Below are 16,196 nucleotides of genomic sequence, written 5' to 3'. Positions count from 1 at the left end.
TTTTATTATAGAAAGTTCTTCAGGCTGAGGAGAGCCAGAGAGGTGGGGTCAGGGCCCCCTGACCAGCCAGAATTGGGGTGGGGTGGGGAGGGTAGGATATGGGTCCCACAAGTCAGAGAGAGGCTCAGGACACTGGGCTGGTTTTCCTGTGTTCTGACCGCTGAGAAGCACCCCCCCCCCACCCCAGTTCTGTGAGTGGCAGGAGTCAGTCAGAGTTCAAGTCAGGGCTGTACCAAGCCTGAGCCCTCACACGTGAAACAGGCCTCCTAGACCACAGAGTGCTGCTCACCAACACCTCAAACGCACGCAGGCCCTCCAAGACCCTACGTATACACCGGCCTCCCGGGACCCCACACGTAAGCGGTGGGTGGGTGGGTGGGGAGGTGGTGGTGGCTCTGAGTCCCAGCTCCGGGCACCAGTCTTCTTGGCCAGCTCTGGGTCTCCTACACATCTGTGCTCTTGCGGCTGGAGCTGGAGGCAGGACCGGGATTGTTGGGGATCAGGGCGAAGTGTTGGGGTTCAGGGTGAGGTCCTACCTCGGGCCTGGGGCCCGGCCCCACCCCCGCCTGGCCTCAGCCTCCCATACCATATCTTTTCCCGGAGTGTCCGGTACTTGTCTTCCAGAACCTTGTTCTTTACCGACTGGGGGACATCGGGCACGAACCAGGCGGCAATGAGCTTGATGCACAAGGCCACGTGCTGGGCGTGGGGGGACGGGACAAGGGCTGAGCAGGCATTTTAGGGGCTGGGGGCCAGGGAGAAGGGCTGGAGAGAGCCGCCTCCGTTGTGGGGCCCCTCCCCCGGTTCTGGCCCACCTCAAACAGGATAAGGAAGACCAGGCGGATGGCCAGGAGGACCCAGAACTGCTCGGATAAGTTGTAGTCCTGAGCGTTGCGATAGTCCCGGTACCTGGCAGGGGGAAGCACCTGAGGTCAGGGGGCCGAGGGCAGGAATTCAGAGGTTGCTCATGGGGGCTGGGGGAATCCAGACCTGCACTCAGTCACGTTCTCTGAGCCCTCTATCCGGATGGGGTCCTGGAAGTCCTTGGTGTGGAACACGGACAGACTGTGGTTGATGTAACCTGTGAGGCAGCTGGGGGAGGGAGAGAAGGGCAGAGGCAGGTGTGGGCTGCAGAGCGTGGCCTCTTCTGGCTTCCAGGGTGCTTTCCTGGAGCTAATCCCTGTGTGGTGGGGGCTGTCAGGGTGGAGCACAGCACAGAACCACCTTCATTTCTCTGCGTGGGAGAGGGGCCTCTGGGGGTGACTGAAGGGACTCAGAGGGCCCCCCCCCCGCCTTCCGTGGCAAAAACCGAGGGGAGCCTTCCGGAGGGAGACCCCTGCAAACCCCATCTGTAGGAGCAGTGGTCCCCTGTTCGGCCCTCTTCTGTGGAGCAGACCCCAGAGGATCTGACTTTTGGGAGGGAGTCATTCTGGTGGTGGCTGCTCAGAAAACAGCTCCTGCTGGGACCTTAATTCCCCCATGGGGGTTCCTAGCAGATTGTCATGGGAGGGCAGGACCCCCCTCAGGCCCAGATTCATGACAACCACAGACACATCAAGCCCTTCCCCTGCGCTCCCCTAGGGCTGGGCTGTGGTTGGGCCAGTTTTCCCAGGCGTCTCTGGACAGTTTGAGGCTCCCCTGGCGCCCCCTTACTCGACTGCAGGGTCGGCCCCCTTTCGGCACGGGCCATAGTGGTACTTGTACACCACTCGGGGGATGAACTCTGATGTGAAGGCGATGACCATTCCGTTGGCAATGACCGCCAGCACGCCGATGGTCTCCAGCACCTGCAGCCAGGTCCCTGGGCCACAGCAGTGGGGTGAAGCAGTCTGCTTCCTCAAACCCTGATCCTCTGGCACTGCCCGCCCCACCTCCACCCATGGTCCCCCAAGGCTGGGAGCTCGGATGGTCATGGGGCCTTGTCACCTCTGCCCATGCCTCTGTTCAGTGGGCAGCATTCACTGACGAGGAAAACCTGGGCCGTGGCGGACATAGACCAGGAGGGGCTCAGGTCCCCCCTGGCCCCCATCTTCTGCCTGAACCCCTCAGCTGCCCCAAGCTTGCCCCACTCCCGGGTCAGAACACCTTAACCTGGGCCCTAGAGTGGGGCCTCTCCCCCCCGACCTCTCCCTCTGCCCACACCCAGCACCCAGTCCCCTCTGCTCTTCCCTGATACCTGGCCATCTCGGCAAGGGCAGTCTGGGTGACGGAGGCCACCTCTTAGTCCCTGCCCCCAGCTGCTGGACCCCTCCCTCCCTCAGCTCCGGGCTCTCAGAGCCCAGCTCCTCTGCCTGCCCCCCCCCCCCAAGTTGGATCCTCCTCTGGGAGGGAGGCAGGGGCCTGCGGGTGCACACCAGCCCCGCCTCTTCCCAGGGCCTGAGCACCACTCTCCAAGGCCAGCTCTCAGCCTAGGCAGAACCTGGGGAAGGGCTGGGGGGAGGGGGCTTATCTTGGGATCATTTCGAGGGCACCACCTGGTCCCAGCACCCCTCGCCACCCCGCCCCTGGCTGGAGTGCCCGTGCTCCTCGCCACCGAGTCGGGCCCCTGACCGATGTCCTTGGCCTTGCGGGGCACCAGGCGCCGCTGCAGCCTGACCATCTTGATGGCGTCCAGGCGGATCTCCACAAGGTTGCTGAAGAGCGCCAGCAGCGGGGCGAGCGGGAAGGCCGCCACGAAGATGGTCGTGAAGCCATACTGGATCACTGGGGGGTGTGGAGATGTCCCCTTGTGCCGTGGGGCAGCCACCCGCCAGAACGCCCACCCCCAGTGCCCGGCCCCTCGGCCAGTCCCCCAGTACCTGCCCCTGAGACTCGTGGTCAGGCCCCCAACTCCACCCACGTACTCATCTCCATGAACTCGTCAAACAGGCTGAAGGTGTTGACTGGGTTGAGGAGGTAGTTGCGCCGCCAGTCCCTGAGCTCAGGGTCCTCGGATGCGTGGCCCGGCTTGACCCGTATTAAGCGACACTTGTGGGCCAGCCACCTGGGGGTGATGAGAACAAGTGGGGAACAGGGAGGGGAACTGGGGGCTGAGGACCCTTTGGGACTGCTGGCTCTGGGAGATGTGGAGATGGGGGGGCTCCCTGGGGTGGGGGGGAAGCGGGAGGGCCCTAGGGAAGGAGGAAGGTCCTCACGGGCCCAGGTACTCCATGCAGTTGCTGAGTGTTTGTTTCAGACCCATGATAATGGCCATCTGCAGGAACAGGTCCATCATGCAGCCACTGAGATGGCACTGTGGGGGGATGGGGGGGGTCAGGGGGTCAGGGGTGGGGATGGGAGGTCAGGTATGGGGAGGCAGGGCTGTGGGGGGGGGGGGGGCGGTGCTCAGGGACAGCATGACAAAGTGTACCGGACAGACTGACCTCCTCCAGCCTCCACAGCCCCGCCAGGCGCACAGACTTCCCGGGGTGACCATTGATCCTAGGAAGGACAGTTAGGCTAGAGGAGGGGCAGACCTTGCTTCTGACTGGGTGGGGGTGGGGGACCTGCCCACATCCAGACACATCCCTCCACACGCACTCGCACACACACACACACAAGCAGCCCGGCCATCCCAGGCGCAGACAGGTGCTTGACAAGACCTGTTAGGAGTGGCCTCAGTTTCTCTCCATTGAAACCGTGCACATAGGATTACTCTGTGCTTAAAATCACCTCCTTTCCCTTACATGATAAAAAAAAATACAAACTGCATTAAACCAAAAATCAGGTTCCTGGCCAACAGTCAGGAAGACAGAGTCTCACTTCTAGGGGGCTGGACCACTGCATACTGAGACCCCCATACTGTCTCTCCCCCACTGAGCTCCCAGCAACACTGACAAGCTTCCTTCTGCCACCAGGCAGGATGCAGGGACTGACTGAGCAAAAGCCCCTCGCGGGAGAGATGTGGCCCAGAGCAAAGCCACTGGCACGCGCCTTTCTCACTGATGGACAGGGGCCAAGAACATCTAAGAAGGACATCTAAGGAGGCCGCTAACATGCAAATCGGAGACCATTAGGGAAAGAGTAAAAGAAACGTGGAAAGCATAGAAGGAATCGCAGAGCAGAAGGGGAAAAAAGAGGAAGCTCCTCAGACAAGAAAAGCCATGGGGTCAGGGGGCACGAGAAGGAGGCTGTGAAGGAACTGTCCAAAGGAGGGCCCTGAGGGGAAGTGCGTGTACAGAAGTAAAACATTCAGGGGCGCCTGGGTGGCGCAGTCGGTTAAGCGTCCGACTTCAGCCAGGTCACGATCTCGCGGTCCGTGAGTTCGAGCCCCACGTCGGGCTCTGGGCTGACGGCTCAGAGCCTGGAGCCTGTTTCCGATTCTGTGTCTCCCTCTCTCTCTGCCCCTCCCCCGCTCATGCTCTGTCTCTCTCTGTCCCAAAAATAAATAAAAAACGTTGAAAAAAAATTAAAAAAAAAAAAAAAAAAAAAAAGAAGTAAAACATTCAATCAAAGGGTTGGGAAACAGTGCCGAGAAGAACTCCCAGAAGCTGGAGCAAAAACGGGAGGAAAAAAAGCAAAAGCAATTAGGCGGTCCATTCAGAAGGTCCCATTTCCAAACAAAAGGAATGGCGTCTGTGTCCAAAGACACAAGATGCATGAAAGCCACTCGCGACTGAAGGACCCGAGGCTCCGGGCCCAGCAAGTGCCTGGTCATTTCTGTCCATTTGGCTGAGGTCGATTCTACAGGCCAAGCCTGCTGTGGTTGCCCACTCGGCCAAGACCCCTCAGGGAGCTGCGGTCCCGTAAGAGACACTGCAAGCAAAGAGAGCGTGGGGCCAGAGGGAAAGTGGGGAATGTGGGGGGACCAGGGCTCTGGGCGCAGGAGGGACGGCGTGGACAAGCGGGCGGTAAGGCCGGCGTGCCGCCGGGGCATCTGAGGGGGAACGAGAGGCAGCCGGACCCGTGAGTCTGGACTTCAGGGAGAGCTCTGTGCTGGAGACAGGAACGTGGGCCTCACTGATGTGTCTAGATGACGTCAGGTCATGAGGACAGATACCGGGGCGTTGGCATGTTTAGAGGTCGGGAGAAGAGGAGAAGTGGGCATCCAGGGAAGGGCCGGCAGGCCTGGGGAGGGGAGAGGCAGGAGCAGGGAGGCCCAGACATCGGGCGCACTGCTGAGAGCACTCCTGGAAAGGAATAGGGCAGGATACTTGTGTGGAGGTGGAGATGATCCTGGACAGAGATCGCCGTGGACGAGGCAGAGGAGAGAGGCGAACCGCTCAAGCCCGTCCAGTGAAAACACCCACCAAGACAGTCTGCTGAGAGATTTCAGAAGCCAGCGTAGCCGAGGTTAGAGCAGGGAGAGGTCTGCCTCCAGCAGTAGGGGCCTCCGATTTCCTACGGACCCTTCCTCAGGAAGCCTGGGAAACCTGGGGTCCCACACGGCAGACCACAAGGGGCTCCTGGACCCAGCGTGAGCACACACAGCCGCAAGGGGAGGGGCAGGCCCCTACGCGGGGGCATCACCAAGGACGGCCCGCGTCTAGGCACCGCCTGATGTCTTTGAACGTACTTGGAGGACTTGGTGTGGTTTGGGTTGGTTTTGTAAGTTCTGCTGGAGTTTGGAACTAATTGGCAATATGTCTGTGTCTTGTGCTATTTAAACACACAGAACAGGTGAAGCAATTGTTTTTTTCAGGAGAGACCAAAAAGTGTATGTTGGTTGAACCGAAAACATGTCCACTTTGCCAGAAGGAAAGGGAATGGGGGGTGCATGTGTGTTACACGGGATGCAGCTTTATGAAGCTCAAACATTGGAGATGAGCCAAACGTCCACCGGCTGAACTGAGAAAACAAGTTCCAGCACGTTCCACAAAATAGCGCTCATAGCGTGGTTTTAAAAATGAGGCCTCAGGGGCGCCTGGGTGGCGCAGTCGGTTAAGCGTCCGACTTCAGCCAGGTCACGATCTCGCGGTCCGTGAGTTCGAGCCCCGCGTCAGGCTCTGGGCTGATGGCTCGGAGCCTGGAGCCTGTTTCCGATTCTGTGTCTCCCTCTCTCTCTGCCCCTCCCCCGTTCATGCTCTGTCTCTCTCTGTCCCAAAAATAAATAAAAAACGTTGAAAAAAAAAAAAAAAAAAAAAATGAGGCCTCAGCATCCATGCGGATGTGGGAGGTGCCCATGGTAAGTTTTCAGCGTAAAGAGAAGATAGGATTATTTACAGGAGAGAGCAGTGTATGTCAACAGGTGTATATGCGTGGGTACTTCAATGTGTAAAAAGTTCTGGAAAGACCCACCGAACGGTTACAGGGTCACCTCGAGGGCAGGGAGCAGAGAGCCGGGGGTTCACCGTGAGCTCTTGTACGTGTTTTCACATTGGGCTCCAACTGCTCTGAGCACAAACTGTTTTAAAAATTAAGATGAGCAGGTATTTCCTTTAAAGGGGAAAGAGTTGAAGGCCGGCGGTGGGAGGGGCCGCCCCTACCTGCCCAGGATGAAGGCGATGTAGACGAGGGAGGAGAAGTGGGCAAAGAACTGCAGAGTGAAGAACTTGACGGTGAACTTGCTCTCCCGCTCTGAGAACGTCCTGGGCTTCTCTAGAATGAGACGGAGGCTGTCCCTCTCCCGTCCCCAACCTGTCCCTCTCCCGACAACTCAGAGACACCGCCAGCCCTCGCCTGTCTGCCAGCCGTGAGAGGCGGCGGAGACACAGAGGATCCAGGGACCCAGGCTCCTAGCCCTGAAGGGGCCTCTCCCTCCCCCGCGCACCCCTCCCCCCAAGGCCAGAGAGGCGCCGGACGCCTCCTCTCTCACCAAAGTCACAGAGCTTGAGGGCCACACGCTTGTTGACCTGCAGGATGCGAGACCAGACGGCTCGCTTGGGGCCTCGGTGGAGACCCCCGCCCCGCCCTCCCTCTGTCCGCGCCCCCCCCCCCTCCAGCCACCTTGGTCATGATGAGGATGGCCACGTAGTGGACCAGGGCCCCGGTCACCACCACGGCCGTGGTCACCTGCTCTTCCTGGAAGAGCAGGGCGGAGTTGAAGAGGGCGGCGGCCAGGACGCGGTAGACCACCAGGACGTGGGCCATGCCGATCATGAGGCAGATCTGCGGGGAGGGTCCTCAGGAGGGCTGTCGCCGGCCCAGGCCTCCAGCCCCCCGGCAGGCCCCCCAGGAGTACCATCAAGAGACACAGAGTGAGGATGGCCGTGCTTCTCAGGTAGGAGTGCTGGTGTGGCCGGAGCTTGTGATCAGGGCAGTTAATGAGCTCAAGCGCCATTTCCTCCTGTGGAGGGAACGCAACGCTCAGTCGGGGGACGGCCTGCCACACAGGGACACCCGCGTCCTACGCGCTGTGGGGGCCACGCGGGGCGCTGGAAAGAGCCCTGCACGGCCGGCCGCTCACCTGGTCCTCGTCCCACCCATACAGGTCCCAGTGCAGGACCACTCGGGCTCGTTGCCGCTTCCAGATCTCCAGGAACACCGTGGCTGAGGCGGGGGGAAGAGGGGGCAGGGCTGCGGTGGTGGCAGGGGGCGGGGGGTGGCCCTGGGGCTCAGGCCGCGCCCCCCACCTCCCTCCCAGCGCCCCAGCGACTCACCCCACAGAGCCATGAAGATGGCAAAGAGCACGGTGCCCTCGTTGTCGAAGAGGTGAGTGAGCTGGGGAGAGCAGCAGCCAGGCTGGGGACAGCCTTCTGTGGCCTGCCGCCCCCCACCCCACGGCCCTGCAGGGGCAGACCCTCCGCCCTGCTCGTGGGAGAGGATGGCCGGAGGGGACGCCCGGGTGGGGGGGAGCAGAACCCCCCCCCCAGAGCCGCAAACCTTGGCAAACATGCAGGTGTCCGAGAGCCGTTGGTACTTGCGGCCGTGGTCCCCGCGAGGACACAGCAGGATGTCGTCCGCCTCACAGATCTCCTTGCTGAGGGCGCAGGGACGGGCTGGTGGCGGCTCTCCCCTGACTCGGGGAGGAGGGGTCCCTGAGGGGCCCTGTCCCCCCCCCCCCCCGCCCCCGCCTCCGGCCTCCTATCCCCACCTGATCTGACTGGCGTTGAACAGGGAGAAGCCGCTCAGGAAGATGACGAGGCCGGCCACCGCAGCGGGCACCAGCATGTACGTGTACCAGCCCAGCCAGGCGAAGTACAGGGCCACCTTCTCGCCAAAGTAGTCCCTGTGGGGAGGCTGCCCCGTCAGGCCGCCCCTCCCCACCCCCGGATGTGACCCCATAGGCCAGTGCCGGGGTCCAGGTGGCACATGGGGAGACCAGACTGCTGTGTCCCACCCAGGAGCACAGGCACATCTGTTTGCCATGGACACGGGTGTGTCTGTGCCTGTGGGGACACAGGTGTGTCTGGGGATCTTGGGTGTGTAGGTGGGCACATGCATGTGTCTGTGGGGCCACGGGTGTGTCCGTGGGGACGCAGGTGATTTGTCTGAGGCAGTGTCACCTGATGTCATCAATCGGCTGCTTGTTGACCATGTTTCTCCACTGGGCCCATTTCTTCTTCAGGTCGTCCTCCCCCTGGGCACAGGTGACAGACAGCGAGGGCTCCCTGCCTCCGGTCCCGCCCTCAGGCCTTCTCCCAGCCCGGGCCCACCCCTCACCTTGTGCAGGGCAAATCTGGTCTCAAAGACCCCATTCTTCACCAAATCCTCTAACGTGTCTGGAGGTCACAGGGAGTGTCAGGTCAGAAGGGTGAGGGGGGACCCTGCCCTGCTCTCCCCACATCGACACCCCTCCTGGGGCAGGGGTGGGGCGCCGCACAGGCCACCTGCCCACCCCATCCTTACCACCAGCTGCTGTCTTGCTGTTCAGTACAAAGTTGACAATTCGGATTCTGGAACACAAGAGCTCCTCAGGGGACCCCATCCTCTGTCTGGCCAGGTCCCAGGCCCCTCTGTGTCCCTACTGGAGCCTCCAGCCTGCCTGCCTTGATTGCCTGACCGGAGCCCAGAATCTAAGACTCACCTGGGAGCCCGACCCCCACCTCTTAAGTCCTCTTGTGGCCTGTGCCCCACGGCTCCAGGATGGGGCTCTCTCAGGGTAGGCCCTCCCCTCCCAGGACCCCTCCCAGGGCTCAGGCCTGCACCGTTCCCTCCCAGATACTGGGCCTGGACCCCCCCCCCCCCCGCCTCCAATCACACCTCCCACCTGGAGCCCCCGCACATTCAGAGCACACTCTAAGCCTTTACATGCACAAATCCCCCTCGCACCCCATGAGCCATTTTGCATACAGGGAGACTGAGGCTCAGAGAGGCCTGTGCCAAGGCCAGGCAGGTGACAGAGGAGGGATATGGGGAGCGAGGGTAGAGTGGTGTGGAAGGTGGAGTCTCAGCAGGGGAAGGAGATGCTTGCAGAGAAGAGGCTGGGAGGCCTGGGAGGCTGAGGAGAGAGGTCCGGGGAGGGGCAGCTGGTCTGGAGACGGGAGGTGGGGACCCGCATCCCAGGTCGGCGGGGATGGGGGAAGGGCTGGCTGGAGGGTCCTCCCGGCCTGTCCAAATCCCGCCCTCCCTTCGGGGAACACACGTAACCTTCAGAACTCTCCTAGAAGCAAGAACTAAATTGTCCCTTATCACAGACAGACACGGACACCGAGTCACAGAGCCCGGCCCCTGGGACCTCTGACACGAGACCACGCCTGGAAGCCTGACCGGACCAGGGACACGGCGTTCTGGGCCAGCCTCTCACCTGGTGGTGGCTGGGATGGGGGCTGGCCTGGCAGGCTGCACTCTGGCGGCAGGACCCTCAGGCTCCATGAGGAGTGTGCGGTACAGATCAAAGATCCTGCTGTCGGCTCGGACCCCAAAGAACACCTTCTCGCGGTCCTCCATCATCTGGGGGGCGGGAGGGCGCTTGGGGACCTCCGCTCCACTTTGGAAACCATCCCCTTCGTCCTTTTTTGACACTGGCCTGTCCCTTCCACCTCAGGCACAAGGCCCCAGCCGTGTCTCCGGGCCCCCGGGACACACTTGTCCCCTGTGCCCCACACCAAGCCAGGCGCTCAGCCAGCACACCTTGTAATGGAAGCCCTTTGTCCTGAGCTCCTCCAGGAACCGTCGCTGCTGGCAGGCCTGCCTGGGGTTTCTCTGGGTGCGGCGGTCAGCCACGAGGACGTAATCCCACTGCTCGGAGGCCTCGGTCTGGAGGTAGGAGGCGCGAGGCTGGGGCCGGCACAGGGCCCGGGGATGGGTGGGACCCATCTCCCCTCACCAGGGGACTCACCTCACCGGCGTTGATCTCCATCAGCGGGAAGCTGTCTCCTTCGGTCCCCACCAGGATCCGGAGGCTCTCCTCAGCCTGGGAGTAGAGGAGGGTGGGGCTCATTCCTGCGGGGAGAGCCCTCCCGGCCGGGGCACCTCGGCACCGAGGGGACAGCACGGGGCAACACGTAAAGCAAGGGTGCAGGAAAACGAGCGGACGAGGGGGAAGCCGCAAGCGGGGCTGGGACCACAAGGAGCAAGGACGGCTGGAGAGGCGTCGGGGCCTCCGGCAAAGGTCTGTTCAAAAACATAAGCAAACAGCTCCTCAAATCCTTGAGAAAAGACAAGCGGCAGAGAGGGGTTTCGCAGAAGAGGAAGACACGGGAACTCTAGACGGTCAGGGAAACACGGGTCAGGTCACCGGAGGCATCCCCTCTACCCACTGGGTTACGGGCGTTTCAGTGGCCTTTCCGCGTCAAACAGGTTCCCTGCGCACGAATTTGCGAAACAAAGCTGAACATCCTAGACTGTACAGCCGGGCCACCTACCCCTGAACGGGATGCTCCCGGGAGCATATTGCATACAGAAATTGTGGCGATAACCCGAGTTCCCACCAGCGGGTGGCTGGATGAAGTTATCCCGCACACGGTGGACAATCACGCAGCAGAGACGTGAACGGGCTGCGACACACGGAGCCCTGGGGACCAACGTGACAGGGCTCTGAGCTCAGTCAAAGTCGATGAGAAGCTCCAGAGGCACGTACTGCAGGACGTCCAGACGGACGGATCATAAGTCAGGGGCAGAACCTCAAGGAGGAGGCGGACGAGTGCACAGCCCCCGGGGCCCCTCCTGGGCCCCCGTTACTGTGGCGGCATTTATGGACAGCACGGGGCCTTCTCTCTTCCTCCCTCGGTGCTCCCCCTTGTGAGTGTGCTCCAGCCTTCCCGGCCGAGAAAGGACGTGTGGGAAGGGGAAGGAGAGGAGCCCAGCGGCGGCCCCCACCCTACGTGATGAAGGTCTAGGCCACAGTGGTATGGGTTAGCTGTTAGGGACCCCCCCCCAAAACACGGAGTCCTGGGTCAGCTTGAGAAAACAGCAGACTTTCTCCAGAGCCTGAGCAGACTCAAAGCCGGATGGCCAGGGACAAGGAGGGAGAGAGGGAACGTCACAGACGGGAGGTGCCCAAGGAGACGTGAGGATAAGTGCCACGTGGGATCCTGCAAGGACCCGGGAACAGGAAGGACACAAGTGGGGCAGCTGGTGACATCGGAGTCCAGGTGCCCGTGTCGGGCTCTAGGTTCTGGCCAGATGCCCAGCCACGGGGCTGTGGCATCGGAGCAGCAGGGCGAGGGGCGCTGAGAAGCCTCGTGCTGTCTCTATACACCTCAGGAATCTTTACAGAGGCGCTAAACGTGCACAGGTGGGGAGGGGGCGGGCTCAGGCCTCACTCACTCCTCATGAGCAGACAGACAGCAGGCTGCAAGGCAGACCTGGGCCCTTTCGCCGCGGGGCCGGGCAGCTGAGGGAGTGGAGGCGCGGGAGGCGGGCGACGAGGGCAGACAGTCACAGTGGGTCCCAAGGGGGGAGCTCCAGGCTGAGATGTGGAGGGGACCTTGGCCTTGGAGCCCAGAGCCTGGGTTGCCAACCCTGTGCGCCCTCAGGCAAGACTGCCCACCTCTTCCGGCCTGGCTGCAGGACGTGCCCTGAACCCCAGTGTGGCCCTAAGCGTGCTTCCCAGCCGGCAGCTCTCCAGGGAGGCACAGGGACCCTGCAGCTTCCCAGGGATGAGGGTGCGGGGGACGCCCTGGGGGCTGGGCCCACAGAGCACCTACCTCGCTCCCGCTGGGCTCTTGCCGTGGCCTCCTGCCAGCCCACCACCCCTGCCGCCCTTCTCCTGGCTTACGAGCTCAGTGTGGCCCGTGGCTGTCTGGCACCACATCACACCCTCCTCTCTATCCTGCCCGCTGCCAGGCCTTCCCCCTGCCGGTCCGCCCACCTCCTACCCCTTCCCTTCCACAGCCACTTTCCACCCAGCTCAAGACCTGCCTCCTTCAGAAAGCCTCCCTGGACTGCTCCAGCCAGTCTGCCCTGAAGGGCTGTCAGGAAGAATGCAGGCTGCCCGGTCCCAGTTGAATCCGAGATGAACAACAGATGCTTTGTAGTATAAGTATGTCCCAATTATTGCATGGGACACACTTATACCTAAAAAGAAAGTTTTCGTGTAAAATTCAATTTAACTGGGCATCTGTGTTTTATTTGTTTCAAAACCTGCAACCCCACCCAGGCACACCAGGAACTACTGGCCCCAGGGTGGGACCCGGGTCGGCCCCACTCTCCCTGTGTCCGTCTCAGAAGCCTGGGCTAACACAGACAACAAGCCTCTAGCGCTCGGATGTGGCTTACGGTGTCTGAAACTCCTGTCCCATCTTGGGCCAGAGGAGAAACCTGCCGTTCACAGAATTGCAGGGACGGGGAGAGCCCCTGGGCTGACGTGCCTCTGTCTCGGGGAAGAGAGTAAAGTCTCAGCTGGATGGGAACAGGGACATCCAGGTCATCAGCCTCGGGTTCCGTGACTCGCCCACCACAGGCTCGGCAAGTGCCGTGTTGGACGATGACCCGTGCACCGACGGGACCTCATGTGCTTGACCTCGGACGCGGGAGGGGGCTCTCCCTGTCCACCCCCAACCCTGAACTGAGCGCCTCTGGCAGATCCTGCGAGGAGAGACCCCAGCTTCAGTGGGAAGAACAGGCAGGACAACCAGGGGTGGGAGATGGGACCCCAGGTGGTGAAGGGTTAGCACGGGGAAACCAGACTGGGCAGAACACTGGGGTCCGAGCAGGAGGATGGAGCCTGGGGAGGAGGGACTGTCCTAGAGGCACCTCAAAGCTCAGGCTTTTGGCGGGGGGCCCTTACTGAATCCCAGAAAATGAGGCTGCTGGGCCTAGTACAGCTCCCGATTTGGACAGCACCTTCCCCTACCAGAGACATTGCACAGCTTTGGGACAGTTGCCCAGAGCAACTGGGAAAGGCTGACTCGGCCTCTCCTGGCGGCCTGGCGTGTGACCTGGACAGTGGGGAGTGATGCACCTAAGGTATCTGATTCCCGCCACTGGACAGAGATCCCCCCCCCCCACCCAGGTCACTGCCTGGTCACCCCCGACAATGGGCAGGCACCCACAGGAGCCGTCAGGTCAGGGTACCCCCTCCCATTTGGCCGTCCTCCTCCCCACAGCCAGACAGGGACCAGGTTCTGAGAATCTGCCTCCCATGTACTCTGGGCTCACCATCCCTGAGGCCACTCGCTGGATGCAAGTCCCTTCTGTGGGCCACAGCCACAGCCACGGCCTCCAGGACGAGGCTGTCCATCGGTCCATCTGTCCTCCAGGGTGACAGGCCTTCACACGTGGGGACTGGACTTATGTGAAGTCGCCCCCACCTTCAGCAAGCTCCACCTCCAGGAAGCTGCGTGTGCCCATCAGGCCCCCGGGCCCCCGGGGCAGAGACAGGGGCTGTCCCTACACACTTGGCCTCGGCCATGTGCAGACCCCAGGCAAGTCCCTGCACAGATGAGGGGTGCAGGCTGGGAGACCCATATTGTTCTCTCTTTAGTCCTTCCAGCTTCCACCCCCGGCGAGCCGCACACCTAGTGGGCCAGGGCCCACGGCGTAACACGGGCCAGAGTGGCTCCAAACGAGGAAACTTCTGGAGACACCACAACTCCTGGGAGACATTCCCGCCCCGAGAGCACAGGACACGAACAGTTAGAGCTGGGGAAGTCCTTCCCAGTTTGGCCTCTAGGTCACCAGTGAGACTGAGGACACTGCTGTGCAGGTGGGACTGCCACCCAGCTCCTGATCAGGTGGGCCACATGGAGCACACGCGGGTGACACCCCAGCTGCACAAGGAATACGTTTGGACCGCCCCTCACTCTCCGTGGCACATCTCACCCTGGGGTCACAGCACACCTCTGCCTGGGCCCCATGGGCATCCTGGACTTTCATCATCCAGCAGGGGACCCTCCTGCCCCCACTAAAGTGTACAAACACAGAGAAGCCCACCCTCGCTTACTCAGCCCAGACGCCCTGGGTCCACCCTTCCTGAGCGAATCTCCCCACACCTGCTTCTCTCTTCAACTTCTGAAGCTAGTCATCTGCACCCCCCAGCTCCCCTCCACCTCCTCAGCTGTCCGTCTGTCTTCTGTCAGTTCCTCATTGCATGTGTCCATCCACCCATCCCCAGACCCTTTATGATGCAACCTGCTACAGAGCAGGCTTGAGGGTGATGTGCGGTGTAAGTAGACACGGGGGCCTGGAGAGGCGGCCCGGAGCTTGGCCTTGTAGGGCAACAGGCTGGCAGGAGGCAAAAAAGTAGGGGCAGCGTTCCTGGGAGAGGGAAACATGTAGGGACAGGCCCTGAGGGGCAGCATGCAATCAGTGTCCGGGGACTTAGTACTCAGGACCTCCCAGGGACTCAGTACTCAGCACCTCCCAGGGACTCAGTACTCAGCACATCCAAAGACTTGGTACTCAGTACCTCCCAGAGACTCAGTGCTCAGCATCAACAAGGACTTGGTAGTTAGTATTCCCAGGGACTCAGAACTCAGCACTTGAGCTTGGCAGAAGCATAAAGAGCAAGAAGGGAGCTGCCAGGAAGTGAGGCTGGGGGTTGGCAGAAGGGGGATTATGGAAGCTGCTCAGGCAGCTGGGGCCGTGGGGAGCCATGGACGGGATTGGAGTGGAAGGGTGTGTTCAGATCCCGCTCGTGGCTGGGGCCACCAAGTCCTCCCTGCTGTCTGCATCTGCGTACGTCCCTTTCAAGGCATTGATTCTCGAGCCTAAGCCAAACCCCGTGCCACCTCCCCACCCGCCCCTAGGCAGCCCCAAGTGTCTCCCTCACCCCAGCTTGGGACTGGCATGAGGGGAAAGGGCTGGCAGAGGAAGCTGGGGTCAGGCTAAGGTGTGCCCGTGTGCTAGCCTGAGCAGCCAGGTGCCAGAGTTGGCTCTGGAAGGGCCGAGGAGGCCCTGGGCAAAGGTGGGGCAGGAGGCCGCCTGCTTGGCCCACACCTGGGAGAGCCCCAGGGAGGCTGAGTGGGAGGCCGGTTTCGCTCTCATCCTCGGCATGGGTCTCCTCCCAGGGCTACCCAGTCGTTGGCCCAGGCCCGGATGACCTTCCCTGGCAGAGGGGAGAAACGATGTCTTCCCAGGATGTTTTCCTGCCCACCTCCCTGGGACCCCCACAGCCTCCTACTCTGCCTCCCAGAATCAGAGTCCAACATCCCCCAGCCGGCCACCAACCCGCCTGGGGCAGGACTCCCAGGGAGCAGAGGGCCCAGTCGGCCACCCTGGAGGCCAGAGCCCCCTCTCCCTCTGCAGGGCAGAGCTGCAAGGTCTAGGGATGGACAAGCTCTCCTCTTGTAGGCCCTACATATGCACTAAAGGCCTGGCCCTGGGGTCCCCAGAATCCCTGGCTGGGCAGGAGGAAATCTGCCCTCTGTCCTGCTCCAACCCCCAGCCAACCCAGGGGCTCCGTCTGAGCTCTGGCCACCCTCACCTCAGCCTTGAGGGCTCCAGGGAACCTCCACAGGCACTTTCCAGGTGAGGCTGGCAGGGCTGGCTGGAGGGGCCCACGGGGTGGGCGTGGCCTGGCCACAAGCGTGGACCCCGCCCAGCGCGACTCACCTGCATGCTGGTCCCAGAGTCTGGCGAGGGGCTAGCGATCGCGGTGCCCGCAGAGCTGGACCGAAGTGTGGCAGCAAGGCAGCTGGGCGCGTCCTACCTGACTTCCGCGTGGGACTCACCCCTCCCTCCTTCTTCCTCCTTCTCCTGGCTGATCCTTCTGCTGCCACTCCTGTGCTGGAAGACACACCCCTCCCTGTGTGTGTGTGTGTGTGGGGGGGGGGGGGGTGTTGACACCTTCCTGAGGACCTGGTCGGGTGGGGACCCCTCCCCCCACCTGAGGGCATTGCCCTCACCTGCAGGGGGGTTCCCCTATGAGTTAGATTGGCACTGCCCTCCTGGGGTACAGCATGAGTGGAGCACGTGAGCACTCCCCACTATCCCAGGCTTCACTCTTCCAGATC

General features: G+C 61.8%; 1 protein-coding gene across 5 annotated transcripts; it reads right to left on the bottom strand.

Moving 5' to 3' along the window:
• Positions 1–15: 15 nt before the first annotated feature.
• On the bottom strand, positions 16–15,923 carry ANO9 (anoctamin 9). 5 transcript variants are annotated; one of them, XM_058690174.1, is made up of 25 exons: positions 15,796–15,910; positions 15,181–15,289; positions 10,139–10,213; positions 9,931–10,056; positions 9,605–9,750; positions 8,707–8,753; positions 8,521–8,579; positions 8,364–8,437; positions 7,952–8,086; positions 7,741–7,837; positions 7,518–7,578; positions 7,325–7,407; positions 7,100–7,204; positions 6,865–7,026; positions 6,734–6,770; positions 6,405–6,516; positions 3,363–3,420; positions 3,135–3,232; positions 2,844–2,983; positions 2,551–2,703; positions 1,654–1,801; positions 991–1,092; positions 816–909; positions 587–699; positions 16–471 (listed from the first exon to the last, which is right to left on the bottom strand). In XM_058690174.1, the coding sequence occupies exons 2-25, from the start codon at positions 15,235–15,237 to the stop codon at positions 444–446; spliced, it is 2,310 nt and encodes a 769-aa protein (XP_058546157.1). In that variant the 5' UTR covers positions 15,238–15,289; positions 15,796–15,910; the 3' UTR covers positions 16–443. The 5 variants fall into 5 exon arrangements, with proteins under 5 accessions (XP_058546157.1, XP_058546158.1, XP_058546160.1 ...); XM_058690175.1 differs by lacking the exon at positions 9,931–10,056 and having other exon boundaries at positions 15,796–15,911; XM_058690176.1 differs by lacking the exon at positions 15,181–15,289 and having other exon boundaries at positions 17–471; positions 15,796–15,923.
• Between the last annotated feature and the right edge of the window lie 273 nt (positions 15,924–16,196).

This window comes from Neofelis nebulosa, chromosome 10, assembly GCF_028018385.1.
Source record: "Neofelis nebulosa isolate mNeoNeb1 chromosome 10, mNeoNeb1.pri, whole genome shotgun sequence".
NCBI lineage: Eukaryota > Metazoa > Chordata > Mammalia > Carnivora > Felidae > Neofelis > Neofelis nebulosa.
The sequence above is the reverse complement of the archived record's forward strand: the minus strand, read 5'-3'. Positions and strand labels throughout refer to the sequence as shown.

Coding starts and splice junctions, on each gene's coding strand:
- ANO9 (XM_058690174.1), bottom strand. CDS start 15,237: ATGCCGAGGATGAGAGCGAAACCGGCCTCCCACTCAGCCTCCCTGGGG. Junction 10,214..15,180: donor CCTCCCTGGGGCTCTCCCAG/GTGTGGGCCAAG, acceptor CTCTACTCCCAG/GCTGAGGAGAGCCTCCGGAT. Junction 472..586: donor ACACTCCGGGAAAAGATATG/GTATGGGAGGCT, acceptor TCCTGCCTCCAG/CTCCAGCCGCAAGAGCACAG.